At 47.7% G+C, this 27627-nt stretch overlaps 2 protein-coding genes across 2 annotated transcripts; both read left to right on the top strand.

The window, feature by feature from the left end:
- The first annotated feature begins 8757 nt into the window (after positions 1–8757).
- ATF3 (activating transcription factor 3) lies at positions 8758–20885 on the top strand. The gene is made up of 4 exons (XM_054443507.2): positions 8758–9054; positions 15119–15362; positions 18231–18338; positions 19467–20885. The coding sequence occupies exons 2-4, from the start codon at positions 15123–15125 to the stop codon at positions 19662–19664; spliced, it is 546 nt and encodes a 181-aa protein (XP_054299482.1). The 5' UTR covers positions 8758–9054; positions 15119–15122; the 3' UTR covers positions 19665–20885.
- Positions 20886–24407: 3522 nt separating this feature from the next.
- GARIN4 (golgi associated RAB2 interactor family member 4) lies at positions 24408–27374 on the top strand. The gene has a single exon (XM_054479324.1). The coding sequence runs from the start codon at positions 24996–24998 to the stop codon at positions 26751–26753; it is 1758 nt and encodes a 585-aa protein (XP_054335299.1). The 5' UTR covers positions 24408–24995; the 3' UTR covers positions 26754–27374.
- Positions 27375–27627: the final 253 nt, after the last annotated feature.

Genomic DNA, 27627 nt, shown 5'->3' with positions numbered 1-27627 from the left:
GTTTTAATGAAGCAATCCTGAATTTTGCAATGAAAAGATTCAGGAGAAAAAGGCTATTTTAATTTCAGTACACATAAGAGCATTGTGTTTTGTGAATAATTTTTATTTTGAGTGAACAACATATGAGAGTGGGGATACCACCATCTTCTCAGTTCATCTGGCCTCCGATGGCCTCACCTGACCAGTGTTGCAGCCTCCTGATGGCCTTCCAAGGGCATCTTCCTCTCCCATCCAGCCCACCCTCAGCCCTCTACCAGCAGTCTTCCTGAAAAACATCTGCTTGTGTCCATCTGCCACCGACAGACCCTTTGACCCCCTCCCTTTGTCCCTGGGGACAGAGTCCAAACTGACTATTACATCTTCAAAGGCTATCACAGTCTGTTCTTCCCAGACTTGCTTCCCTAACGTCTCCTCCCTTCCACAAATACTCCTGCTCAGCAATTGCCTCACTGTTCTCCAAACACTCTGCATGTTCTCTCCATTCCGTATTTTCATGCACTGAATGCATATTCACTGTGGGACTGGCATGTGCCTGGAACTGTGCAAAGAGCTGGAAATAAGGACAGAGATGAGCAGGGCACAGCCCCTTCCTGGCACTCACAGCCTCTTCATATGACTTTCTCTATGCCTGGAATGCCTGTCCACTTCCCTTGCCTAGAAAATGGTCAGCTCAACATCCAGCTCGACAGTCACCTCAGCCATCAGCTCTTGCCAGCTCTCCTGGGCAGAGCCGTCCTGCCCCACTTTAGCCCTTGCTGCATCAAGCTGTAACTATTTGTTGTCAAGTCTGTCTCCCCATGGGCTGTGAGCACCTGGAAGGCAGATATGCATCACTGTGTACCTGCAGCTTCTGACACAGTATCCAGCATATAGTTGGTGCTCGTTAAAATGTTGGAGGACTAAACATACATGCATATATATAGTATATATATAAAATACCTACTATATTGCTGGATATCTGCTTCATGTATATTAATTTGCCACCTAAACAAGATTTTTAACTTGACTCAGGTCAAGAAATGCTCTTATGTTGTCCTTGTAACCCCAAGGTGTCTAAGTAGACTGCTGAGAGCAGTGTCTGGTAATAGGACACAATTTGATGCATTGATTGATAGGCATAAACTCACTGGAGTGACTCACTTTGCCCTCGGCCACTCTAGTTTCAAGTACAAGTTCATCATCTGATGATTCAAGTTCATCGTATTTTGGGAAAAGAATAAAAGTCCAAAAAGCCCTACTCAGTTTACTCAGTCAATAACAGGGCTTATGTTTGTGGTTAAAGCAAATTATGAAATAATTGCAAATTTGGCAGGGGGGAAAAGTATCCCTGAGGGCAAAGAGATCTGGAATTTATTAAGCATGAATCCTCTGGGACATCAGGAGTAAGAATTTTCTGGTAAGGTCAACTCCAGAAGCATCTGTGCATTCAGCAAGACTTTGGTAAAGCGAGGGTGCTCGTTTTCAACAAGGAAGGGAAGGCTAAAGAAAAGTAAACACTCGTCATGCTCTCTAAGATTTTGAGGACAGTATCGCTTAATATAAGTTTTGAAATAAGTTAGATCTGTGTTTAAATCAAGTGCCTATGAGCGATTTTCTTAACCTTTCTGTGCTTTGGTTTCCTCATCTGTAAAACTGAGATAAAAAACCTACCTCACAGGTTATTATAAGGATGAAATAAGACACTGGGTATTTTTAAAAGTGCTTACTATTGTGCCTGGCATGTAGTATGTGCTCAGTAAATAGTAATTACTAAATAGGACCTGGCCACACATCAAGTTTTTTAAAATTTGTTTTCAAATCAGTCAGTAAGTCAGCCTGAGGGCTGGAACTTTCCATGAGGGTCTAGACGCTTTGGTGTCTCAGGTTTCCATATGATTTGGTAGCTTCAAGGGTAAGGCGTGAAGAGGGAAAAAAGTAATAGTTATTGAATGTCACTTTTGAGGGTGAATTGTTTTTTAATTTTGGGGGGTATATAGTAGGTGTATATATTTATTGGGTATGTGAGATATTTTGATACAGGCATACAATGTATAATAAAGGTGTATTGTTCCTTAATCCCATGATTAAGGAAACAGATATAAATGAGGAAACAGATATTATGCTCATTTTACAGGAGAAACTGAGGTTATAGGACCTTCTCAAAACTAAATAAGCAGTGGCAGAAAGAGGATTTGAACTCAGTTCTATCTGACCACAGGTTCTTTCTGCCATCCCTGGCTTCTACCCTGCACCATCCCCTTTTCAGCCCCAAGGGTAGTATGCCTTGCCAGCCACTAGCTAAGGATGCCCCTAAAATGTTTTAGGGTGCTCTTCTTACAATCAGCTTTTTTCACCTTGGCCCTATTCTTAGCAAAAGCAGCATCTCCCTAGGCGGAGGGCAAAAAAGGGGTTCACAAGTCTCAATGGCTGCTAAGGTTCCTTTTGGTATGAGAATTTATGATTCTGACACGATGTAGAGCCACATTTTCTCTGTAAGCTCAGTTTCCTCATCCATCAAAGGAGGACCCTGAACTGCATCAGAGCATCCCAAGTTTCCCGTTAGCACTTGCCAGGAGGTAGTAGGTATCGTGGTTGCACACTCAGACTCGGGAGTCAGAATGCCTGGGTTGAATCCTGCTCTATTGCTCACTAGCTAGGTAACTTCTGGCAAGTTATTTACCCTGTCTGTGCCTCAGTTTCCTCATCTATAAAATGGAGATGTTTACGGTCCATCAAAGGGTGGTTACAATAATTAAAAGCATTAACTGTACGTAAAGGGCTTAGTACATAGCCTGGAACACCCAGAATGCTACATAGTAACATTTTACACTTAGAAAGAAGGGAGGGAACTAATCCTCTCAAGGTCCCGGGAATAAAACTTTTGGCAGCCGATGCTAGACCCAGAATGTATTTGATATCTTCTCTCTTTCCTTAGAAATCCTTGCATGACTTACATTCAAATTCCACATATCTATATACGTTTAATACAACACAATATTTTAAGGATTTTTTATTTAAGGCAGACACTCAAGTAAGATCTCCTTTCTCATTGCCCTGGTACACCCGTGTGTGCTCATGTCCAGTTTGAGAAAGATGGAAGTGAATGACTTCTAGGGTCCTTTTGTCTATGGTGTCTTTTAGTTCTGAGAATCACCACCAAACATCTGCACCTGCTCAGGTGCAGACGGAAGTGACCAGCTACCTGGTAGCCACTCATGTCACCAAACTGGCATAGAGATGCTAGAGCTGCCCGAGCTACAGTGAGAATTTTGCCTGAAGGCACAGAGAGAAGCACAGCCTGGCTGCTCTAATTCTGTATTACTAGCCCATGCTGCAGACTACATTTTCTGCTTCAAGGTAGATGAAGAGAAAATAAAGGAGGATGGGAAGTAGAGAGGGGCAGCGATTTAAAAAAAAGAAAAAGCGCCTGCAGGATTTTTTGTTTTGATGTTAGGAAACAAGGAAAATGCACAAGTAGTCACAATCTTTGGGGGTCCTTCCATCTTCCACCATATATATGCCCTGTGTAGCATTTGAAGGTAGACATCAAGACTCATTCTTTAACCCCATTTAAGCATCCTGAGCAATGATGGTATTTGATATCTCTTCTCTTATAAAAAGATTTAAATTTGTATAGCATTCAAGCAAAATATTAGCAACACTCTAAATTCTAAAAGTAGGGAAATGATTAAGTAAATCATACAACATCCATTGGCAAGTTATGGTAATAAGAATCAGGATAGTGGTTACCTCTGGGAAGCAAAGAGGTCTACTTCTTGAGTGGTGAGTTCCCAATGTGTTTGATTATTAATATGTGTGTATATATATATATACACATACACACATATATATACACATATATATACACACATATATACACACACATATATGTGTGTGTGTTCCATATAATCTTTTGTATATATGCTATACTTTATAATAAGACATATTTTTAAGAAGAAAGACCATATACCATTCGAGGTAATAAGCAAAAGAGCAAATTTCAAAGGTGCATGCAATCTAAAATCATAACTATATTTTAAAATCATGTACATGAGAAAAAAGATTAGAGGGAAACACACTACAGTGCTAATAGTGTTGAGATTGTGGGTAATATTTTTCCCTTGTCTGTTTCCCAAATTTTCATAATGACAAAAAAATTACAGTAAAACTTTCCCCAAAGAAATCTTTAAAACTATGAATCTTTTATCTTCAAATCACTTTCACATCTACTATCTCATTTGATTCTTACAACAACCTAGGGGGAGTCAATGCTAAGTAGTTCCATTTTATAGACTGGGAAACTGAGACATCGTGTTTATGAATTGTATACTCACTCAGTTGACTGGAGGTAAACCTGTGGATGAATCCCAGGTCTCCTGAGTCCTGCTAATCCACTGACTTCCAGGACTTCATCTTGGATTCTGGGGTCTCCAGGATTCAATCTCTCAAATGGGAATATCTGCTACCTGGGTTTTGGCCCTGTAGACCAAGGTAGATGTCTATGGTTGTTGATGATGGGCTACACACAAGAAGTCCCCAGAGATGTAATCCATGCCTGGGGTGTTCTGCCATGCCCCTCTCTCACAAGGCACCTAGTCCATGGGCGTGAAAACTCTTGGAAGTATTGGAGGTAGGAGAAGGACAGGCTGTGTTTAAGTTGGACAACATTTCTTAACTCTAGTTTTTGGAGGGGAAGAAAGGTTGCAGAAATGGGTCTGTCCTTGTGCTATTCAGTGCCTTACCTATGATGTCTTCTCTCTCCCCATCTCTCTTAGGGAAATTTGCCAGAGGCTCATAGGGTGGCTTTGGCAGAGGGTCCCCATTCAGGACCGTCAGAGCTCCGCCCAAGGCTCCTCACTTGAGAAAAGTTGGGAGCCTTAGAAACGGGGAGTGCCTTGCTCAAGAATACCAAAGACAGAACCAGACCCCGAACCCAAATCCCCTGCTCCTAGCCCAGGATACTTGGCAGGGCCACCCAGCATTGAGGAGAGCCCCAGGTGTGTGGTGGAGTTGCTGTGATGGGGAACGAGGACCGCTCTCATGGCTGTCTGCCTGGTCTCTCATTCCCGCCCCCTCTTGATTGTCATTCCTGGAGATCGCTTGACTTCATCCACTATTTTCCACTGACAAGGGGTACTGAATGAGTTCCTGGAGAGATTCAAGGGTACCTCAGAAAGCTTCTCTTGATTCATAATTAATTAATGATACCACTACTGAGGGGTGACTGGGTGCCACATCCTCAGAGAAATGTCACACAACAGTCTTATGCATTAGGCGCTATTGTTAGTGCCATTTTTCATTTGAGGAAATAACTTACTTAAGGTGACACAGCATCTAAGTGCTGAATCCAGAATCCAAGTGCCTTCCACATTTTGGTGCCTACTGTGTGATGCTGCCCGTTTCCTAACAATGCCCATTTTGGACACTATTAAACTAGCAATCCCCACATTCAAACTGACTTTGTAGAAAGAGTGGGCTTCGGAAACAGAATAAAGTATAAGAAAATCGACTCCACTCTCATTCCAAAGCGAAGAAGTAGGTTGAGCCAGGCAGACAGAGCTGCTAGTACTCTGCCGCTTCTCTGGCAGATCTTATCTTGTGTTTCTAGCATTCTGGGCATGAATACAGTCTTAGGGTTTAGAGAACAGAGTAATGGAGCAGAGGAATGTGGGAAGGGACTGTGCACTGAACTAAGAAACTGCTAGAACCTTTAAATATCTCGAACTTTTTTGTTTTTGTTTTTTTTTGCGTTTGGCTCCCTGCAATGTTTTTCTGTTTAGATTTGGTTGCCACGAGTGGGCTGTTTTTAGTTGCCTAGTTCTTTCCCCTCCCCTTTTAATTTTTTCCCTTCCTTTTGCACATGTCCCAGCATGAAGTCTCCAACTCTTATCTCACTCAGCAAAACATACCAAGGCTGATCTGAATGTGGATTCCCCAGGCAGTTCACCATCATAAAACCTCAGCAATCTTTAAGTCTCTGCTTAACCCTCTTTCATTGAGGATTAACCCCTGAAATCACCCTAGCCAGAGCTTCCTTCTAAGACGAGACAGCCATTCTTTGGTTTGCGTGGAGAAGAGTTTTGGTGTGGAAAGCTTTTCTGTCCCCTCCACTTCATGGCACTGCCTGTGTGTGTGCTGAGAGTGTGCACACTGGACATTGGTGGCATTAACTTAAGTCAGGGTGAAATAAGGATGCAAAGGACTCAGATGTTGATCACTCTCCTGTGGCAAAGACCTCAGGGGCTCTGCCTTGCTCTGTTCTTTTCCAGTCTCTCAATTCAGCAGGCATTTCACGGTTCTCCTGGGGGCTGAGCGGAGGGAGGCAGGCAGGAGTAGTTTTTGTTTTCCCTGGATAAGAGTTTCATTCAAGTGGGAGTGGACTTAGTTCTCTGTCAAGATTCTTATCACTTTTCAGGTTTAGAATATCAGGATCAGACTTCTGTGAACAGCTGACAGCATTTCTATCCAGATGTAACTTGGAGATTCCAAACTAAGAGTAATTAGAATGAAGCAAGATTGATAAAAGGAACTGGAGGCACAATGGTAATAAGAATAACCCAACCAGGGTGTTGGGGGTTTCTCCCCCCACCCCTATTATCCTTCCCTTGCATTGTTTTGTGGAGGACGGTCTGGCTGTTTGTTTACTTGACGCCCTAAGTTGAATTTCCCCTTAAGGACAGGACCAGATCGCCACAGATCTGGCTTGGGTGTATTAATGGAATCATAGTTCAACTGGTAAACTGGTCAAAATTTCTGTTTCACAGCAGAAAGAGTAAAAAGCTTCACGTGTTCTCCCTTCTCTCCTTGCTTCACTTTATAATGGTGCTACTTATTCCAGGACAATCTATAAGTAGATAAAATAGCGAAGTAGAGATAACAAATAACTTCATTCAAATGCACAAACACTCCTCCACCTAATCCCGCCCGGTGTTCTCGGGGTTGCTCCGACACGCCCGGGGTTTACCTGCGCGCACTCCAGCGGGAGGGCGGGTTGTGGAGGTGTGCTGAGCGGCGCGCGGGGGTGAGGGCGTGGAAGCGGAGGGTGGGGCCCGGAGAGCCGTTACCAGGGCGAAAAGTAAAGCGAAAACACCCGCCCTGCACTTCCCGCGCGACGCCGCTGGAAATCGGGTCAGGTCCAGAGCAGGATCTCCGAGGATCCCGCTTGGAACTCCACGGCTCCCGGGTCCGCCGGGGCGCAAAGACTTCCGAGGCCGCCCTCCGCGTGTTCCCAGGCCCGTGGGGAGGTGGGTGGTCTGAGTGAGGTCGGGCTTGGCGGCGAGGAACCCTGGTGAGGGGAACTGGGGACTTCAAGTGAGACCCAGGCTCCAGACACCTCTAGTTTCTACCCCAAATTACCAAACTGTGACCTTCGACCGCCTCTCTCCCAGAGGCAGGTGGAAAGGAGCAGGTGTTTCTGCCCTTCGCCGTGCCCCCACACCCTGCGGCCGCGCAGGTCTCCCTCCCAGGCAGGTGCGAAAGTCCCAGGCCACACTTGTGTCCACAAATAGTCATCCACGGGCAGTCAAGAAGGTTCCTGGTTCTGCTGCTCTCTGAGCAGAAATTGTTGGGGTCGGGGAATAAGAACCAGGAAATCGTATTTAAGGTTCAAACCCAGTTCTGCTGAGGTCTCAGCTCGAATCTCGGACCATGGGCCCCCGCCTTTCCCGCCACCCTGGCTTGAGGGCAGAGGGGATTTCTGCTGCGGGTTCCGCCTGTGGTCAGTGCGTCCCCATTCCGGGCCGTCCGGTCCCAGTCCAATCGGCTCTGGGAGCAGAAGAACACGTGAAAGCTGAAGATGGGTTTTCCCTAAATATTGCCTGAGAGCTGGGCGACCCCCAGGCCTGGGCAGTTTCGCGGACCCCAAAGCACCTTCTCTTTCCCCCTCCTCCTGACCGCTGGCTTCCGCCCCTTCCTACCCTCCCACCGGGTTGCCTCTGATTCCTCCCGGACTCCGATCTTTTCACGCTCTTGTTGGTTTCACTGACATGTTCTTGTCAATTTCAAACGCTTTGTGATTGTAAAAAAAAAAAAAAAAAAAAAAAAAAAAAATCGAACCGATACGGTCCTACCACTCGCCCTAGTCTCGGAGCCCGGAGCTGTCCTGCGTGTGCGTCCATGTGGAGTGTCCGGGGCTGCGGGCTCGGGCGCACGGTGCCAGCCGAGGGCTGCCCTCCGCTTTTGTGTTAACCGGCGGGCTTCTCGCGGTCCCCGCTGCGGAGGTCACACCCGGCGGGTAACGGCGTGGATACACCGAAGGGTGACTTTGGACACCTTCCCCACACCACAGACTAACGCTTCTGCCCCTACTCCGCCCCTGCTAGAGAAGTAGGAGGCCAGTGGGGGAGGGGGTATTTTCCTGAAGCTCCAGAAAATGACCACGCATTTTAGAGAAAGGTCGTGCCCGCTTCCCAGCCTCACCTAGTCTGGGCTGGGGCCGGGACCCGCCTCCCCACCTTCCCCGCCCCCCCGCTCCTCAACCTAGCGGAGGGAGAGATGCCAGCGCGGTGGAGTCATGCCGCTGGCTTGGGCACCATTGGTCATGCCTGGAACACGCAGCAGCGAGTACGCACATCTGGCGGCTATCCCGGGAGGCTCCGGTCCTGATATGGAGAGAGAGGGCGGGCTGGTGCGTGTCTCAGTGAGCGAGGCTGGGGGAACGCGCCTGGGCTGGCTCCTCCCCGAACTTGCATCACCAGTGCCCCCCCTCTCCACCCGCCTTCCGCCCCGCCTTGGCCCCTCCCCCACCCCCCTTCCTCCGCTCCGTTCGGCCGGTTCTCCCGGGAAGCTATTAATAGCATTACGTCAGCCTGGGACTGGCAACACGGAGTAAACGACCGCGCCGCCAGCCTGAGGGCTATAAAAGGGGTGATGCAACGCTCTCCAAGTCACAGTCGCACGCAGCCAGGCGCGCACTGCACAGCTCTCTTCTCTCGCCGCCGCCCGAGCGCACCCTTCAGCCCGCGCGCCGGCCGTGAGTCCTCGGTGCTCGCCCGCCGGCCAGACAAACAGCCCGCCCGACCCCGTCCCGGCCCTGCCCGTCCTCCGGACCCTGGCCGCCCCGAGCGGAGCCTGGAGGTGAGCGCTGGAAGCCGAGGGAGTGAGCGCGACGAGGGCTGCTCGCCTTCGTTCCCTTCGCGCCCCTCTAAGTAACCAGTCCGCCGACCCCTGACCCACCCCGGATCCGAGCCCGCAGCCTCTGGCTTGGAAATAACTCTGGCTTAAACTTCTTCTAAGCCACCGCTGCTCCTCGGCGCTTCGAAAAGTTTCCCGCAAAGCGAAAGAACTAACTTTCTCTTTTGACTTGGGGCGCGAAAGTTTCCTGGTGACGGAGGTCGGGCGTCCACTCTGCCGCCAGCCTCGAGCGCCGCTTCTCTCCGCCGACGGCGCTGGCTTGCCCGGCTGGGAGAGGGCGTAAGGTGGGTGGGCGGGTGCGCTGGGGTGTCCGAGGCTGCCCCGCTCGACGTCCCGCTCCATCCCTCGCTTCGAGACACGGCACTGTGGAGCCGATCCTTCCCGGGGTGGGCAGAGAGGCACGAAGCCCGGAGGCTCGCGGGAGGGCTGCCCCACGCGCCGAGAGGAATGAATGGGGAAGGGGCGGGAGGGCTGGCGGCGTCGCGGGCGCGGCCGCTGGGGGTCGCCCTGGGCACCCCGCAGCACTGGCGGCAGGACCGTGAAGGCAACCCCGAGAAAAAGTTAGCTGGGATAAGCTTGCAAGTGGCGAGCGCTGGTGTCGCGCTGTCCCGGGGCGGAAGACGGGGAGGGCTCCCGGCACCGGCTGGTGTCCGGACCCCGAGCCCGGGACTCCCACACACCTGGGACTCTCACTTTGGCTTTTCCTTCGGCGGGTCCGCGGGAGACCCACCGTGGCGGGGAAGCGAGGGTGTGGAGCCAGTTGTGCAGATATTTGAGAGAATGGCTTTGTGGTCTAGTGCCAGGACTCTGAGCGCTTACACTGCAATCGATGTCGTTGGGCCTCAGTATGCGGAGCCGGCAAATAGGGGCACATGGGCAGTACCGGCCCCCTCTGCGTGTTGGAGGGCACAATGCAGTGGTTGGACCAGATAACTACTAAGATCCTTTCTGTCTGGAGATTTTCAGATTCTGGAGTGGTGTAGTGGGGAGGAAAGGAGCCAGTGAGGGGACTTGAATGGGGTGGGTCTCTATCTAATGTCATTCACCAGTGTCCAGACAGTGGGGGAAAGGGGACTTTTCTGCAGGGCATCTTTTCCCTCACCAGCTTTCTTTCCACTGGATTCGTTCTCCTTCTCTGCTCCCCTACTCTCATTTTCATCTCTCATCTACTTCCTTTCCTCCTAAACATTTTCTTTTCCCTAATTTCATTGCATAGGTCACATATGCTTTCTTACAAATAAAATAGTTACTAAATCCTTGATGAACCCAGAAAAAAAGGAAAGCCAGAAAATCTGGATGTTCTCTCAGTGTACCCCTTTCGTTGTAGGTGACAGTCATATCTTCTATTCGAAGTTTCTGTCTCCGCAACTTAAAGTGAAGGCAAAAAATTGATATTACTGTCCCCATTGTTTTGCAGTTAGCATTGGTTGTAGAATAATGCAACAACATACAGGCTCCTGCTTTGAGGATATCCTGGACAAAGATGGGATGGGGTGAGGATTGCAGTTACTGTCGGAATGGTTTCAGAGACAGCAAAGAAGGCAGCACCCCACGCCCGTAGTGGGGATAAGATACAGCACCCAGCATCTGTGGCAGTGATGGGAGCCTTCTTTTTCTCTTTCTCTTCCTCCTTGCCCTTTAGCCGTTATAGAATTCCTTTTTCTCCATGGCCCTTTTCTTCGATAGCCCCTCCCTGTCTCAGTCCTGTCAAAGTCTCCTCTGTGGTTGGTACCAGGTGCCAGGACTCTTGACCCCTTATCTACCTGGCTAATGGCTCTGTTCTCTGGTTGCCTTGTTGGTTGATCCCTTGAGGCGGTCGATACCTATTGGTGATGGAGCAAAATGAGCAGTCGGTGGGTGGTCAGCAGCTTGGCATGGGCTGAGCCACTCACCAGCTTTATGACCTCAGGGAAGTCATTTTTACCTCCCTGGACCAATGTACTCATTATAAAATGAGAATCTGACCTAGATGATTCTAATATTGAGAGGGCGTGATTTCCATTAGATAGAGTCCATGATTCCTTCCTTTTTAAAACTGGCTGGGCATGGGACAGGGCCGGTGGCTTCAAGTGTTACCCAGCCAGGGGAGGAGGAAGGACATAGCCAAGATGCCTCAGAAGCTTTCCAAGGGAGAAATGGTTTATATGTGAGAACTGGTTCTCTTTCAAATACGTAATGGAGAAATGCTGGTGTCAGCAAATAGTGGGGTGAAACCTACCTGGTCTGTCAAGAACTTGGGGTCAATGAGAGTACAAAAGAGGCTCTGACTGACCTGAATGTCTTGAAGATTCCAGTTAATTCCTCACTAACAGGGCTTTATTGAATTGATAACAACAGAATGAATTTTTCCTGAAATGGAGAAGATGGAGTCACAGTGGTAATGACTACCCAGTGTGTATGTAAATCTCATATGTCCTTCTCAACAGTCCTTTGGGGCAGGGAGTTTTGATCTCAAATTACGGAGGAAGAGAATGAGAGGCCCAGAAAGCCTAAGTGATTTGTTGGTGGGTGCTCAGCTTATGAGTGGCACTGATAGGCTTAGAAACATTGTCTCTGGCCCTTGATGCCCAGCTTTGCACCTCTTCAAGAGGTCTGGGAGGAAGACCAAGCTATGAAGAGTTAGTGAAAGGCCAGTATTGGCTTCCTAGTAACATAAGATGGTTAGCGAGCAATGCTTCGTGGAAAGAGGATGAAAATTAAAAGTGAAAATTCAATGTAGCTGTAGCTACTAGGAAATAAAAATCTGGGAGCTGAATTTCCAGTTAAAGGAATACATGAGTAAACTTTCACTTTCTTGAAAATGATGAAACTGCCAACGATACAACATGATTTCTGATCGGAAATAATCAAGCAGAAACAAAATGCAAGTTCTTGGTAGCAAGTCTGAACAATTTTATGATCAGCATAGAAAGTCAACTCTGATCTGAGGTCCCCAAACAATTTTTTTCAATGACCAGGATGTTTGAGGATCTCAACTTTCTGAAAAATTGTGTGGAGATTTAACTTCATTTCCTTGTGGGAACACAGCCGTAGTCTAGGCTGAATCATACCTCAAGAGACTGAGTAAAGGAATAACTAGAAAGTATCCCAAGAAGTTAAGCTTTAGCCTAGTGCCGAGAAAACCCAAATCTCGACAGATACATCTGTTTTATTCTCTGAAAGGCTTTTAACATTTTTACAACCATTTATGTCCCCAAGGAAGCCCACCCAATGCTTTTCATAAAAGCATTCCATACCACTGACATTCTTCAGCTTCTTTCATTGGGACTGCTGACTTTACATAAGAAGAAGGGTGGGGGGTGGGAGTCATAAACAGCAGACCCCAAGCCCTGAGAGCTCATTAATAAACCTAGTTGGGTGGCAAAATGGAACTACACTCTAGTGCAGTGGAATTCAAAGTACCCGTGTAGAAGGGAGCCATCCAGGCCTCCGAACAAAGACCAGCCCAGTGGTAGCTCTGAATGTCATCCCTGAATCACTGAGTTTTTAATAAAGTTGGAAAGGGAAGGGAAACATGAATGCATGGGAGCATCTTAAGCCTCTGGCTTTAGAAGGCTAGTTTCTCAGAGTTTATTGCCTGACAGCGACAAGTATCCTCCCAGCATCCTAAGATTATAGGATTAAATTGAGAGAAGAACTTCAGTTCTGACTCATGACACAGGGCTTTGGGAAAAGAATTACCTACATAGCCTGGGTTTCTTTGACTAGTCAGGGGCAGATTTCATTGGCCTGGAAGTCTTGCCTCCATTGGTGTATGTTAGATCTCCAGGGGGAGTTTGAAGTCAGGGTATTCTATTCAGAAGCCTTTGAGATCAAAGCGGGTGACCAGCTGCCCTCCTTCCTGGACCCCACAGAGCCTCTGTCAGAGAGCCAGCCCTGGGCTGGAGAGATCTCTGGGAGGCCTAGTAATCATAGAGCTCCTGGCCAAAGAATGTTTTCCAGGGCATATTCATGTATTAGTTCCTCAATTCCTCATAGGATATTATGGGAAAATAGGGCGATTGTTACAAGCCCTCTTTAACAGAGGAGAAAAAGCCACTGGGAGGTACAATGATAACACGTAATGGAGTAAGTGGGCTTCAAATCTTCATCTTCTGACCTCAGTCTGGGAATTTTGTGGATAAGAGACCCACTTGCTCACACTCCCAGAAGGCAGGTAGCAAGCAGCATGGGTATGCACCCTGACATAAAGATCAGCAGTTCATTAAACAGAGTTCAATTTATCCCGAGGAATCTTTACTTAGCCTCCCCTCCATCACTTCATTTCCAGGCCTCCCACCTACCTTAAGTCCTGCCCCCAAAAAATTTGCTCTGGTTTTTTGTTTGTTTGTGCAATATGACATAATGCTTGTTTGTTTTTGTAATGTAGAATAATATTTGCTCGTTTTTTGCAATGTACAAATTAAGGGCATGAATCCTGGAGCCAAACTAACTTAATTCCAAATCCTGATGCTGCCCCATATTAATTCTGTGAATTTGGGCAAATGACTTGGTTTGTCTAAACCTCAATTATCTCATCTATAAAAGGCAGCTAGATCCTAACTCACTGGGTTCTCATGAGGATTAAATTAGATAGTGCCCCTAAGGTTTCTGGTATGAAGGAGGCACTCCTTAAATGTTCGAGACTTGCCAAAGGGCTTCTTCTCTGTCTGGACTGCGCTAATGACCACAGATCCCCGGTTGAGAGGAATGCCCAGACCACACTCATCCTACACTCATCCCTATACTCATTGCCCCTTGGGAACCAACTGCAGGGTGGAGGAGGAATGGCCACCGCTGGAGGGAGTACACAGCAGGCCAAGACTTATGGGGGACTCTTCCAAATTGGGGCCATGGAACTGTCACTATTTCTACTTTTTATTTTCCTTTTGTCATCCTTTTGGGTTCACTGAGCTATAGAATAATAGAGGGAGATGAATTTAGCAAATACATTGCTGAAGCTTCTCCCCCGGAAGTTGGGCCCAAGCAATGGGAATGAGAAAGGTAACCTTGGACCGTGGGGGCCATTTGATTTGATGACCCCATCCCCACTTCATTTATTCAGTTGGCCAATGAGGCATGGCGAGTCAGGCACTGGGCCAGGCTCTGGGTAAAGCAATGGTGGAGACTCAATGCTTGCATTGGAGGAGGTGTCAGTCATTTACCAGACACAGACTGGGTCCTAGAGAGCTGAAATGACTAGCTCAAGTCACTGCTTTTTAGTGCCAGAGCCAGCCCCAGGGTTCCCTGCCCCCACACCCAGCCTAAGTCTATCCCTATACCAAAGGCCTGAACAACTCCCCCACAATACGGTGCCTCACTTTTCTTTAAGACCTTTTGCTTTGCTAACCTTAACCTTAAGAATCCACCTCCCCATCCCCTGCCAAAGTCTGGGGTGAAGAAACACACCTGGGTACAGTTACCTTTCTCATTCCCATTGCTTGGGCCCAACTTCCGGGGGAGAAGCTTCAGAGATGTATTTGCTAAATTCAAGGATTCCCCACTTTTTGCTTTTACTTCCACTCACTGATAGTTTCAGCTTGATGTCAAGCCTCTTTGAAAAAGAGGCTTTTTTTAAAGTGAAAGAAACTTTATTTTGAGTAATATACAAAAAAAAAAAAAAAAAAAAAGACAAAGAGGCTGAAAATGAGATTACTCATGATTTTTAAAATGGCCTCACTGATTTTTAAAAAATGTTCTTCCTCTTTCAGGACTGTTTGTGGCCACATTGGCACATAGGCACACCAGCCAAAACTCATAGATCTTGTGAATTCAGAGTAGCCTGAAACATCATCCCTTATAAATTTCAAATAGGCATTTTGTTCATGTCACTGAGCTGTGTGTATTTTAAGAACCTGTTTTACTTAAGATGAGGATGGCATGAAATGAAAACAAAACAGAAACCCAAGGGCTTATGGGACTTTTCTTTGAGGGTGGGGCTCTGGTGTTGGAGGTCTGGTGGGGGAGGGGGACTTGATCCCATGCCCCAGAGCCCCTGAAACAGTTTGGGTTTCAATGTGTCTTTCAGCAAAATGATGCTTCAACACCCAGGCCAGGTCTCTGCCTCGGAAGTGAGTGCTTCTGCCATTGTCCCCTGCCTGTCCCCTCCTGGATCACTGGTGTTTGAGGATTTTGCTAACCTGACGCCCTTTGTCAAGGAAGAGCTGAGGTTTGCCATCCAGAACAAGCACCTCTGCCACCGGATGTCCTCTGCGCTGGAGTCAGTCACTGTCAGCGACAGACCCCTCGGGGTGTCCGTCACAAAAGCCGAGGTGGGTTCTACCATAGGTGTTCATTCTTTCGGCACATGTTTTGCTCGCAGCCACTGTGTGTTGGGCATGTTCTAGGCAGGGGGCTGTTGTTGAGAGTGAAACAAACAAAACCACTGCCCTCAGGGAGCTTACCTTCTCCTGGGAGGAGACAGACAATACATAACATACGTAAATACACGTTAAGAGATGAGTGCAAAGGAGAAAAAAGCAGGGAGCGGGGCAGAGAGAATGGGTAGGGGATTGGGTTGCTGGGTTTAAAAACTTTTCAGGCCAGGCATGGTGGCCCACGCTTATAATCCCAGCACTTCGGGAGGCCAAGGTGGGATTATCGCTTGAGTCCAGGAGTTTGAGACCAGCCTGGGCAACACAATGAAACCCAATCTCTATAAAAATATTAGCTGGGCAAGGTGGTACATGGCCTATAGTCTCATCTACTTGAGAGGCTGTGGCGGGAGGACCTCAACCAGGAGGTTGAGTCTGCAATGAGCCGTGATACCTCACTGCACTCCAGCCTGGGTGATGGAGCAAGACTCATTTTGCTTTTAGAGACGGTGTTGCTCCATCACCCAGGCTGGGGTGCAGTGGGGTGATCACGGCTCATTGTAGCCTCAATCTCCTGGGCTCAAGTGATCCTCCTACTTCAGCCTCCCAAAACACTGGGATCACAGGCATGAGCCATCGCACCCAGCCGGGGTTGCTTTTTTAAATTAGGAAGTCAGGGAAGGATTCACTGATAGTGACTTTCGAGCAGAGGTCAAAAGGAAAGGAAGAAGGAAAGAGGAGAGGGAAGAAGCCACATGGGTATCTGGTAAAAGAAATTAAGGGTACTGAGGTGGGAGTGTTGGTGCCTGATGGGCTGTGCAGTGGGCAGAGTATAGGGGCGGGAGATAAATAGGGGCTGGTCATATTGAGTCTTACAGATTATTGTTGTATAGAGGCAGCCCTGTGCTCAGAATGAGGTGGGAAACCACAGAAGGCTTTTGAGCAGAGAAGCAACAAGATTCGACACACACACACACACACACACACACAGACACACACACATACACGTTTTTTTTTTTGAGACAGAGTCTTGCTCCGTCACCCAGGCTGGAGTGCAGCGGTGTGATCTTGGCTCACTGCAACCTCTGCCTCCCAGGTTCAAGCGATTCTCATGCCTCAATCTCCCAAATAACTGGGATTACAGGTGCCCGCCACACGTCTGGCTAATTTTTGTATTTTTTTTAGTAGAGACGGGGTTTCTCCATGTTGGCCAGGCTCTTCTCGAACTCCTGACCTCAGGTGATTCGCCCACCTCGGCCTCCCAAAGTGCTGGGATTACAGGCGTGAGCTACCACGCCCAGGCTTGATTTATATTTTTAAATGATCACCCTGGCTGTCATGTTGAGAATGGGCAGTAGGGGTAAGACAGAAGCTGTGTGCACAGAAAGCAGGCTGTGGCAGGAATCCGCGTGAGTCAGGGGGCCTGCAGCAGGAGGGAGCAGTGCAGGTGCTGAGAAGTGGTTGGCTTTGGATCTGACTTGAAGGTAAAGCTGATTTGCTGATAGATTGGATGTGGGGTATGAGAGAAAGGGAAGACTCAAGGATGACTGAGTTTTCTGGCCAGCATAGCTGTAAGAATGGAGCGCCCATTTGCTGCTGAGATTTGGGATTATAGGGGTTAGGGTTGTGGCAAGAGTAGGAGGTCTGTCCTATTCTGCAGACCCCTGTGGAGATGTCAAGCAGGCAGTTGGATATGTGAGTCTGGAGTTCAGAGGAGAGTCTGGGCTACAGATAATAGAGTTGGAAATTATCCGCATATAGATGGCACTTAAAACCATGAGTCAGGATGAGGCCGCCTTCTGTGTCCAGTTGTTCTGAAGAAGCATGGAGTGTGGTGGTCCCTGTTTTTATCACTACTAGGACCCAAGCACCCAGACAGTAGAGCAAGGACCAGGCAGCCTGCCCCACCCTTCCCTGTAGCAATGTTCACAGCCTTGGGACCAGGTGTTGCTCCAGGTTCACTTCTGTCTCACACACTTGCACTGTTCCACACTTGGCAACCTTGCGTAAGACCCCTGGAATAATAAACATGGTGAGAAGTCTGGGAGGCGGCTTCTGGCGATGCCATAGTGGCTTAAGGATGTCAGAGCTGGGGTTCCACCATTTTGTGGCCTTTCCCTCGTGGTGGCACGTGGAAGAGTTTCACGCTTACTAAACTGGCATGATTGCAGCCTTTGGGCAAGGAGTAGTGGGACTGACCTAAAAGACTGCCCTAGTTCACCACTTGCAGGTGGCACCCCAGCATGGGCCGATTAATGCCGCTTTGGTTGGGAATGGGCTTAGATGCCTTTTCTGCAGGAGCATCATGGGCTTCTCCCAAATTTGGGAAGCTGGTGCTCTGATGCTCCAGGTGAAGTCAGAGGTGAATGAGGTTGCCCTTGGGTCTTGAATCGAAGAAGAGGCTGGGAGAGGGTGGCTAGGTAATGATCCTGAGATCATCCCTGGTTCTCAAAGAAAGGAGATGTTTACCAAACAGAATCTGTTTCAGCTTTAAATGATTACAGTTAGTACCAATAGTTATCAATTTGCATATTATCCTCATCTCAAAATCCAAATGAAGTTTTAAAATTGGCTAACTTTTAATTTACTAGTATATTGCCGGTATAATTTTAACTTTGATTTTTGTTCACTCGTGTGTGTGTGTGTGTGTGTGTGTGTGTGTGTGTAGGGGTTTTCACACAAAAGTCTAGAGCTTTAGTTTTTCAGGGTCTTTTAGCGCTAGCATTGCCCTTGTCTGTCAGCTTTTGCTGGCAGTAAAAGGCAGTGTATTTGAGATAGGTGGCATTTCTTACTACCCTTTAAATGTGTTCCTTTTGGATTTTATAGGTAGCCCCTGAAGAAGATGAAAGGAAAAAGAGGCGACGAGAAAGAAATAAGATTGCAGCTGCAAAGTGCCGAAACAAGAAGAAGGAGAAGACCGAGTGCCTGCAGAAAGTGAGTGCCTTCTAGCCTTACCCTTCCTCTCGCTCACGCCTGTCCTCACCAGCTTCATGTGGCTATCAGAAGAAGAGTTAGAAAACCCCCTACTTGGTTATAGTTTCCCAAGAAGGGCTTTGTAGCTGGTAGCAGAAATGCCAGTTGCAGAATGAGGAGGTGGCAAAGCAGTTAACGCAATGGATATGACTGTGGATGTATAAAAGCAGGTGTGTGAATTCGTCTGATGCCCGACTCCCAGCAGCCTCGGCCGGTTCATACATGTCCATCAGCTTCCAGGCTGCAGGACATGCCAGCCCAGTTAAAGAGGCTTCACTTGACTGTTTTCCTGAGAAAAGGAAGCTGCCAGCTCTCATTTGGCTCACTATGAAAAGCTTTTAATTAATCTCTTCAAACAAGCTATTTCCTTAATCCACAAGCAGTGGTTACACTTGCTTGCTTTGCATTCTTGTCTGGTTCCTAACTCTAGAGCCCTTCTCCCTGGCTTAGCCAGTAAGCTGAGCCCCTGGCTGCGTTTAGCCGGCCCGCCTTGAGAGACACTAGGGGAAATAGCTTTTGTGGGCAAGCAGGGTGGCCGGTGGTGCTCAGCAGTCTTTCCAGTGGCTGTGTCCCTCCTCCAAATGTGGACAGGCCAGGACAGAGTCTTAACCCACGTCCCACAGATCCCCAAAAGTTCTGTTGATTGCTTCAGGGGATCAGTGAAAATTAGGGAATTTTGTGTGTTGCCATATACATTTTTTCTGGGGAGATGAGCTTCTCATTGAGATCTGTGACTCAGAATCGACTAAGCCACCATAAGTCTGGATTTCTCCCCAGCTCCCAAGGCCCTTTTGGGTCCAGAAGACCTGCATATGGGCTGTTGACTCATGCAAATGAGGTATCTGAACTGCAGCTTCAGTATTAGCAGAGTCACAGGCCACCTCTGTGGCATCACCAGGGCTTCTCTGAAGAAGTGGGTCTGCATTTTCCTAAACCCAGTGCTGCTCTCCCATCTCCCATCTTCCTCTCCCAGCTTGATGAGCCCCAGGGTGTCCCAGGTACACCCCTGCATCCAGGCAGCAGCCCAGGCCACCCCCTCCTCACTGGCCCTTGGCTCCTTTCTTGATGCCTCTGTTGCTTGTCCCCCAGGAGTCGGAGAAGCTGGAAAGTGTGAATGCTGAACTGAAGGCTCAGATTGAGGAGCTCAAGAACGAGAAGCAGCATTTGATATACATGCTCAACCTTCATCGGCCCACGTGTATTGTCCGGGCTCAGAATGGGAGGACTCCAGAAGATGAGAGAAACCTCTTTATCCAACAGATAAAAGAAGGAACATTGCAGAGCTAAGCAGTCATGGTATGGGGGCGATTGGGGAGTCCTCATTGAATCCTCATTTTATACCCAAAACCCTGAAGCCATTGGAGAGCTGTCTTCCTGTGTACCTCTAGAATCCCAGCAGCAGAGAACCATCAAGGCGGGAGGGCCTGCAGTGATTCAGCGGGCCCTTCCCATTCTGCCCCAGAGTGGGTCTTGGACCAGGGCAAGTGCATCTTTGCCTCAACTCCAGGATTTAGGCCTTAACACACTGGCCATTCTTATGTTCCAGATGGCCCCCAGCTAGTGTCCTGCCCGCCTTTCTTCTGGATTCTACAAAAAACCAGGATGCCCACCATTAGGGTTCATGCAGAAGTGTCTGTACCTTGGGTGGGAGGGATGGGACCATCTCCTTCACCGTGGCTACCATTGTCACTCGTAAGGGATGTGGAGTGAGAACAGCATTTAGTGAAGTTGTGCAACGGCCAGGGTTGTGCTTTCTAGCAAATATGCTGTTATGTCCAGAAATTCTGTGTGCAAGAAAACTAGGCAATGTACTCTTCTGATGTTTGTGTCACACAACACTGATGTGACTTTTATATGCTTTTTCTCAGATCTGGTTTCTAAGAGTTTTGGGGGGCAGGGCTGTCACCACGTGCAGTATCTCATGATATTCAGGTGGCCAGAAGAGCTTGTCAGCCCCTGGAGAACAGAATTCTCCCAGTGTTAACACAAAATCCATGGGCAGCATGATGGCAGGTCCTCTGTTGCAAACTCAGTTCCAAAGTCACAGGAAGAAAGCAGAAAGTTCAACTTCCAAAGGGTTAGGACTCTCCACTCAATGACTTAGGTCGGGAGTTGTGTCTAGGCTGGAAGAGCCAAAGAATATTCCATTTTCCTTTCCTTGTGGTTGAAAACCACCGTCAGTGGAGACATGTTTGGAAACCACAGTCAGTGGAGCCTAGGTGGTGCCCAGGCTTTAGCATTATTGGATGTCAATAGCATTGTTTTTTGTCATGTAGCTGTTTTAAGAAATCTGGCCCAGGGTGTTTGCAGCTGTGAGAAGTCACTCACACTGGCCACAAGGATGCTGGCTACTGTCTGTTAAAATTCTGATGTTTCTGTGAAATTCTCAGAGTGTTTAATTGTACCCAATAGTATCATTACAATTTTCTGTAAGAGAAAATATTACTTATTTATCCTAGTATTCCTAACCTGTCAGAATAATAAATATTGGAACCAAGACATGGTAAACATGTGTTGTGCTGGTTTCTGTTCATTTAAATCTATCGGTTGCTGAGATCTAGCAATTGCCTGCCTTTCCCTCCCCATTATGGGGGGGTGCCTAGCTTTAAACTTCTCCAGATGTCATCCTTTGCTCTTTGGGCATCACTAGATGGGATAGTTGGCTTTCAGTCCTGTTCCTCAGTCTCGGGCACCTTATTCTCAATTTCTCATTGACAAACCCTGAAACACGGCACCGAATATATCCTTTAGATCAACAGTTTGGTGTTTAGAATTTTGATATAAAATCTGAATTGCTAGATACCTTAATTATTTTCTCCGAATGTACAAACACCTAAAACATACACCTGTTGTTCAGCTTGAACCTTTGACCCCTAACATTCTGCCACAGAACTCCTCTCAGAGAGTTACTCACTTGAGTTACATCTGTTATCATGTCTAAATGTGCGTCTCATTGTTGCAAATACATATCAGAAAAGAAGGGGAAAGGGTACTGGAGGAAGAAAGAAAGAACCATTTTAGACAGCATGGGTGTGATAATTCAAAGAAAGGTATTCCACTGAATTTCCTGGAATTTCCAGGGCATATGATTCCTTAGGCCTGCAAGAGAGCCAGGCCCCCTTGCTTTTTGTGCTTCTCTACAGGCTAGAAATAAAAACTGGCCACTCGCCACTGGTGCCATTCTTCAGAAAGGCACTGTCTTCGTTAAATGTCAGATTCGTTCACATGAGTTCTGTGCCTACTTCTTTGACCTCATGTATGGTTCCTTTAAATGATCACTTATGACACAGGTGTCTTCATTTTACTCTCTTAATTGCACATCAGGGGTCTTTCCTAACCTGTCAAGAGCCATCTGATGTTAATACCATTCAGCACTTCTTTCAGGAGATAATTTATGTTCCTTTTCTTGGTGGAGGGGAAAACATCCCTTGCATTTACCTTCTAGTTATGGGTAGAGGCACCAGCCACCAGCCATTATGAAACGCAAGACAATTTGTAAGCTGCCAGGGACAACAATGGGTTAGAGAGGAAGGAAGTTGGGGGCAGATGGTGGCTATGGCAAGAAAACTTGATGTGTATGGTAAGCGTAAATGAAGGTCTATCACAAATGCATTAAAAATTGTTTTATGTAGCCAAGTTTATGCTTTGATACTTTAATTTTAAAAAGGATGATGACTATGCATTTACCATCAAGTCATTTAGTTTCTTTTGTTTCACATTTAGAGGAAAGGGAAGGTGGGGGAATCTGAGAGAATAAACTTAGATGGGGCCACCACCAATATCAAGCACCCGGTTTGGCAGTGTCTTTGCACTGAGCTGTCTCCAGTTGGTAGTGGTGATGTCACACTGCCAGGGTGTGGAAAGCCACCCTCCCTCCTCTCTCTTGCCTTCCACCTGCCCCCTTGGCTTTCCCTGAGAGCTGGCCTGACACCTGTTTCAGAGTCAAGAGCTTTTAAAGGGTTCTGGTCCAGGACAGGAGTTCCGGAATGGAATCTTTCCACTTTCTGTTAACTAAAATACTATTTTCCATCTGTATCCTAATTTCTCCCCATGGGCTTTGAATAAACCCTCAACATTCCAACCCATATCAAGCTTTCTCCTCTCTTCCCTGTCCCATAACCTCTGGTTGGGTTCATGTACTGTTTCTTTGTGGCATGAACAGTGTTTCCAATTAGAATCTGCCTGAAAGGAGGTCACATTTGCCCACTGAGCATCCTGTGTTCTTATGTTGGCTCTAACTCCAGAAGATTTTAACACGGTCTCATCAAACACTGCTTTCAGGAAGGAATTTACACTGAGGTTAAAAGGACTGTTGAGGAATAATGCTAACAGAAGCTAACATTTATTGAGGAGGACAATACACTAAACACTTCACATGTATTATCCCATTTAATCCTCACAGCAACTGCTATCCCCATTTTACAGGTGAGAGAGTGGAGAGCTCAGTAACTTGCTCCAGGTCTCACAGTGGATCTTTCCAAAGCTGAAGCCTATGCTTGTTTTCAACAGCAATGGTTTCAAACAAGAGTATTTACATTTGTGTGTGTGTGCGTGGTAAGATATACAAAAAATTTGCCATTGTAACTATTTTGAAGTGTACAATTCAGTGACATTAAGTACATTCACAATACAGTGTAACCACTACTATCTAGTTCCAGAACTTTTTCATTTTCCCCAGAGGAAATCCTGTACCCATTAAGGAGTCACTCTTCATTCCCCTTCCTTCCAGCCTCTGGCAACCACTAATCTGTCTTCTGTTTCTATGGACTTGCCTGCGCTGGATATTTTATGTAAATAGAATCATACAATATGTGGCCTTTCGCACAATACGGCTGGCTTCTTTCACTTAGCATAATGTTTTCAAGTGTCAGCCTAGCGTATTATGTAATAGTACCTTATTTCTCTTTATGGCTGAATAGTATTCTGTTGTATGGATACTATACTTTTTGTTTATCCATTCATCAGTTGATAGACAGGTGTGTGTATGTTAAGAAAGAGCTAGCCTTTATCTTCAAGGACTGAATCTCTAAGGTAGGATTTCAGGCCTAATGTCAAGCTGGGAGAAAAGAGAGTTGGAAGCAGGGGCTCCTTCTCAGAACTTCCAGGTAACAGCTTGGAAATTACTTACTCCTGGGCTCGCTCTGTGGGCATGGCAAGGCAGGAGGTATAGTGGCACCTGTTCCCCATGGATGTAAATGGCTTCCAAACTACTTCTGCATAGTAGAGAGGTTGGTAGAGGAGGGCCTTTGATAGGATCCTGGAATGTAAGCTCACACTTTCCATCTTACCCTCTTCTCCTGGCATTTCACAGGGTAGGGGGTAAGAAGAGGCACGGGGCAAACACTGGGGGCCTTGAGAAAGTATTTGGGCTCCCTGACACAGGATGTTGGTATAAACATGATGGAGGAGAGGAATAGAGGTGGCCCTCTGGATAATTTAATCCCCAACTCAGCCCAGCCCCTTTCTGAAGTGATTGTCCTGGATTCTCCATAACATGCATACACACACACACACACACACATACACACACACACACACAGAATTAATTATGCAACTTATTTGGCTTGCCCAAGCTTTTTTTGTAAGTTCTGTAATGGTTCAGAAGGAAGACTTTAAAAGCAGCAAGACCTGTATTCAAACAATGCCTCTACTGCCTACGAGTTCTATGAATGTAGGTAAGTTACACAACTTCGGTTTTTTTATCTGTAAGATGAGAAGAGTTGCAATAGTATCAAACTGGAATGGAGTTTGATACATAGTACGGCACCTAGGAGAAGAAATCTCTCATGTTATTATTAAAGATTGAAGTTATTACCAAAGATTTGCATTGTCAGCATGAACTGAGATTTTATGGAAGAGTGGGCTAAGAACCAAGACTGCGAATTCTAGGTTAAAAAAAATTTAAACCGTGTACTCAAATGGTTCAAATTTATCCCATCATCTTGTGTTCCTATAGACCCTGCCTGGTTGCTGAATCTTTTGAATTGGGGTTGAGGAAGGGGAAGCAACCACACAACATTTTCTCATTTGAAAAATTTTTATTTTGGCACCCACTTGAGTACCTGGCAGGGTGGGGCTGTCCTCTATGGGGGCAATGGAGTATTAGTGAGGGGATTATGGCCCTGGCCTGGGGGATGAGAACAAAGGGGTATGTGACAGCAACAGGTCACAAAGGGAAGCAGAAGATAAATATGGCTGCACAGGGGGTTTAGGCAGAGAGGGTGGTCACTTCCTGTCACTAGGACTACAGTTTGTAGTCACTCTCAGGGAGAGAGACTACAAACTGTAGTTAAAAAAATCAGAGGTGGAGGTCAGGGGGTTAGACCCAGAAGAAAACCTCTCTGGAGCCCACCCTGCATCTCTACGTCTTGGAAGAGTCTGGAGTCCAGGCACCTTACAGCACCTCCCACAGCAATCTTCAGTGCTCCCACCCCCACCCCGGCCTCTGAGAGGCTCTGAGGCAACAGCGGGGGCCTGTGGGGTGGGGTGGAATTGAGAGACCAGCTGCAGAGACATCTTTGTGACCCAGGAGCATCACTGGTCCCTCATCTGCCACCGAGGCCAAGGAAGACCCAGAGACCTGCCTCACCAGTGCTGCCGTTGTGCTGAAACACAACCATGAATGGTGATTCTCTGCTGCCGTATTATACGGCCCAGAGTGGCTCCAGCATGAGCATGTTCAACACCACCATGGGGAAACTGCAGCGACAACTGTACAAGGGGGAGTATGATATATTCAAGTATGCACCGATATTTGAGAGCGACTTTATCCAGATCACCAAAAGGGGAGAAGTGATTGATGTGCACAACCGTGTCCGTATGGTGACCATGGGCATTGCACGCACCAGCCCCATCCTCCCACTCCCAGATGTCATGCTACTGGCGCGACCGGCCACCGGCTGTGAAGAGTATGCTGGACATGGCCAGGCCACCAAGAGAAAAAAACGCAAGGCAGCAAAGAACTTAGAGCTCACCAGGCTTCTCCCCCTGAAGTTTGTACGGATCTCTGTTCAAGACCATGAGAAACAACAGCTGCGCCTGAAGTTTGCCACTGGCAGATCTTGCTATCTGCAATTGTGTCCCGCTCTCGACACACGGGACGACCTCTTTGCCTATTGGGAAAAACTAATTTACCTCTTGCAGCCACCCATGGAGAGTAACAGCAGTACCTGTGGCATTCCAGCTGAAGACATGATGTGGATGCCTGTGTTTCGGGAAGACAGGAGGAGCCTGGGAGCCGTGAATCTTCAAGGAAAGGGGGATCAGGACCAGGTCAGCATCCGGAGCCTCCACATGGTCTCTGAGGTGTGTGGGGCCACCTCTGCTGCTTATGCTGGAGGGGAGGGACTCCAACATGACTTTCACAAACCCACTAACATGCTCAATGTATCCATCCCCAAAACATCTACAGAGCTTGCTGAGGAGCCAGCAACAGGGGCAATTAAAGAGGCAGCAGCAGCAGGGGCAGCAGCAGGGGCAGCTGCAGGGGCAGCAACAGGCACCGTAGCAGGTGTCTTGAGTGTGGCAGCAGCCAATTCCGCCCCTAGACAGGTGAGCGCAGCCATAGCTGGGGTGGCCACCATCGGTGCAGGAGGAAACAAAAGCAACATGGCCCTTGCAGGCACTGCCAGCATGGCTCCAAACAGCACGAAGGTGGCTGTGGCAGGGGCTGCAGGCAAGCCCTCAGAGCATGTTTCCAGCGCATCCATGAGCTTTCCCCGAGAGGGCAGCATGAGCCTGGCCATTGCAGGAGTAGAACTGACCAGCAGGACAGCTGCAGAAACAGACATGGACGCAGCAGCGGGACCTCCCGTCTCCACCCGGCAGAGCAAGAGCAGCCTGAGTGGACAGCGTGGAAGGGAGCGAACCCAGGCCAGCGCTGAAGGCTGCAAGGAGGGGAGGGAAAGAAGGGAAAAGTACAGGGCTCTCGGAAGGAGTTCCCATCGCCTCAGGACAGGTGAAAGCCGCCACAAAACAAGGGGGGACAAGATCGCCCGAAAGTCCTCCAGCAGGTCCTCATTCAGCCACAGAGCCAGTAGAGATGACAAAAAGGAGAAAGGCTGTGGCAGCCCGGGGAGCAGCAGGCACGGGGACTCGCATAAAGGTGTCAGCCACACGCCCATCTCAAAGGAGTCCAGGACCTCTCACAAATCTGGGAGGAGCTTATCGACCACCAGTTCCGGTTCCAGCAAGGGACTTGGCAGGATCAGCTCTTTCCTGAGGAACGTCAGAGCCAACCTTACTACAAAAGCAGTGGGCACACCACATGGCAGAGATGTGGACATCATGGCTAAGATGGCGGAGAGGAGCACCAACGTGGCCATCACCGAGACAGCAGAGGGTGGCCAGGGGCTGGAGATGGTTGGTTCAAAGTGACCTTTGAAGCCCATTAAATAAGACCCAGAGCTGGAAGCTGCAAAGGAGCCCAGAGCTCATGGGAGTGTCCCTGGAGAGCCTATTCCAGTGTTCTTTACTGCCGTTTAAATAAAGAAACATACATCTGAGAGTGGCTTGCTGGCTGAATTTTTGTGTCCCACAGCCCAGCAGTGACCTCACAGTGGATTCTGTGATGTCAAGTGTGCTGCAGCCTGAGACCCCAGGATCCAGTCAAGGGGAGCCCCACCTCACACCCATGCTCAGCAGAGCCCAGATGAGTGCTCCAGCTTTCCTCAACCCCTTTCTGGCTTTGGCTCGCCAGGACTATGGCTGAAAGTCAGGCTGGGAGCTTGGAAGCTCTACCTCCACCATCTCCCCATCCTTTTTATAAACTTGCCCCCTCCCAACCCTAGAAAATCCAAAGACAAAGCAAGAACAGAACTCTTACCCCCTTGCACTATTCATAGGAGGGAGTAAGGGAGCAGCAGCATGTGTTGGCAACCAGAGCAGGGAGGAGCATTGTCTAGACTTAGCAATTCCACTCCTAAGTATACTCCCAAGAAACACACATGTTGCAGGAGACAGCCATGAGAAAGTTTATAGTAAAATAATACCGGAAACTGCCTAAATTTCTATCAACAGAATTGAGAGGAGTATATGCAGTGACAAATAAATGGCAGCTACACATATTAGCGTATTAGCACAGATAAGTTTTGCTCTTTCAAAAACTTTAGAAAGCAAATTGCAGAATAAGATATAATTCTACCTACAGGACAATTCAAAAACAAGATCAAATACAAATAATATGGTACATATTGGATACATGTTTGGTAAAACGAAACCTAGGGAGTGGGGAAAAATTCAGGACAGTGGT

This window comes from Pongo pygmaeus, chromosome 1, assembly GCF_028885625.2.
Source record: "Pongo pygmaeus isolate AG05252 chromosome 1, NHGRI_mPonPyg2-v2.0_pri, whole genome shotgun sequence".
Taxonomy (NCBI): Eukaryota; Metazoa; Chordata; class Mammalia; order Primates; family Hominidae; genus Pongo; species Pongo pygmaeus.
This window is presented reverse-complemented; position numbering and strand designations above follow the sequence as displayed.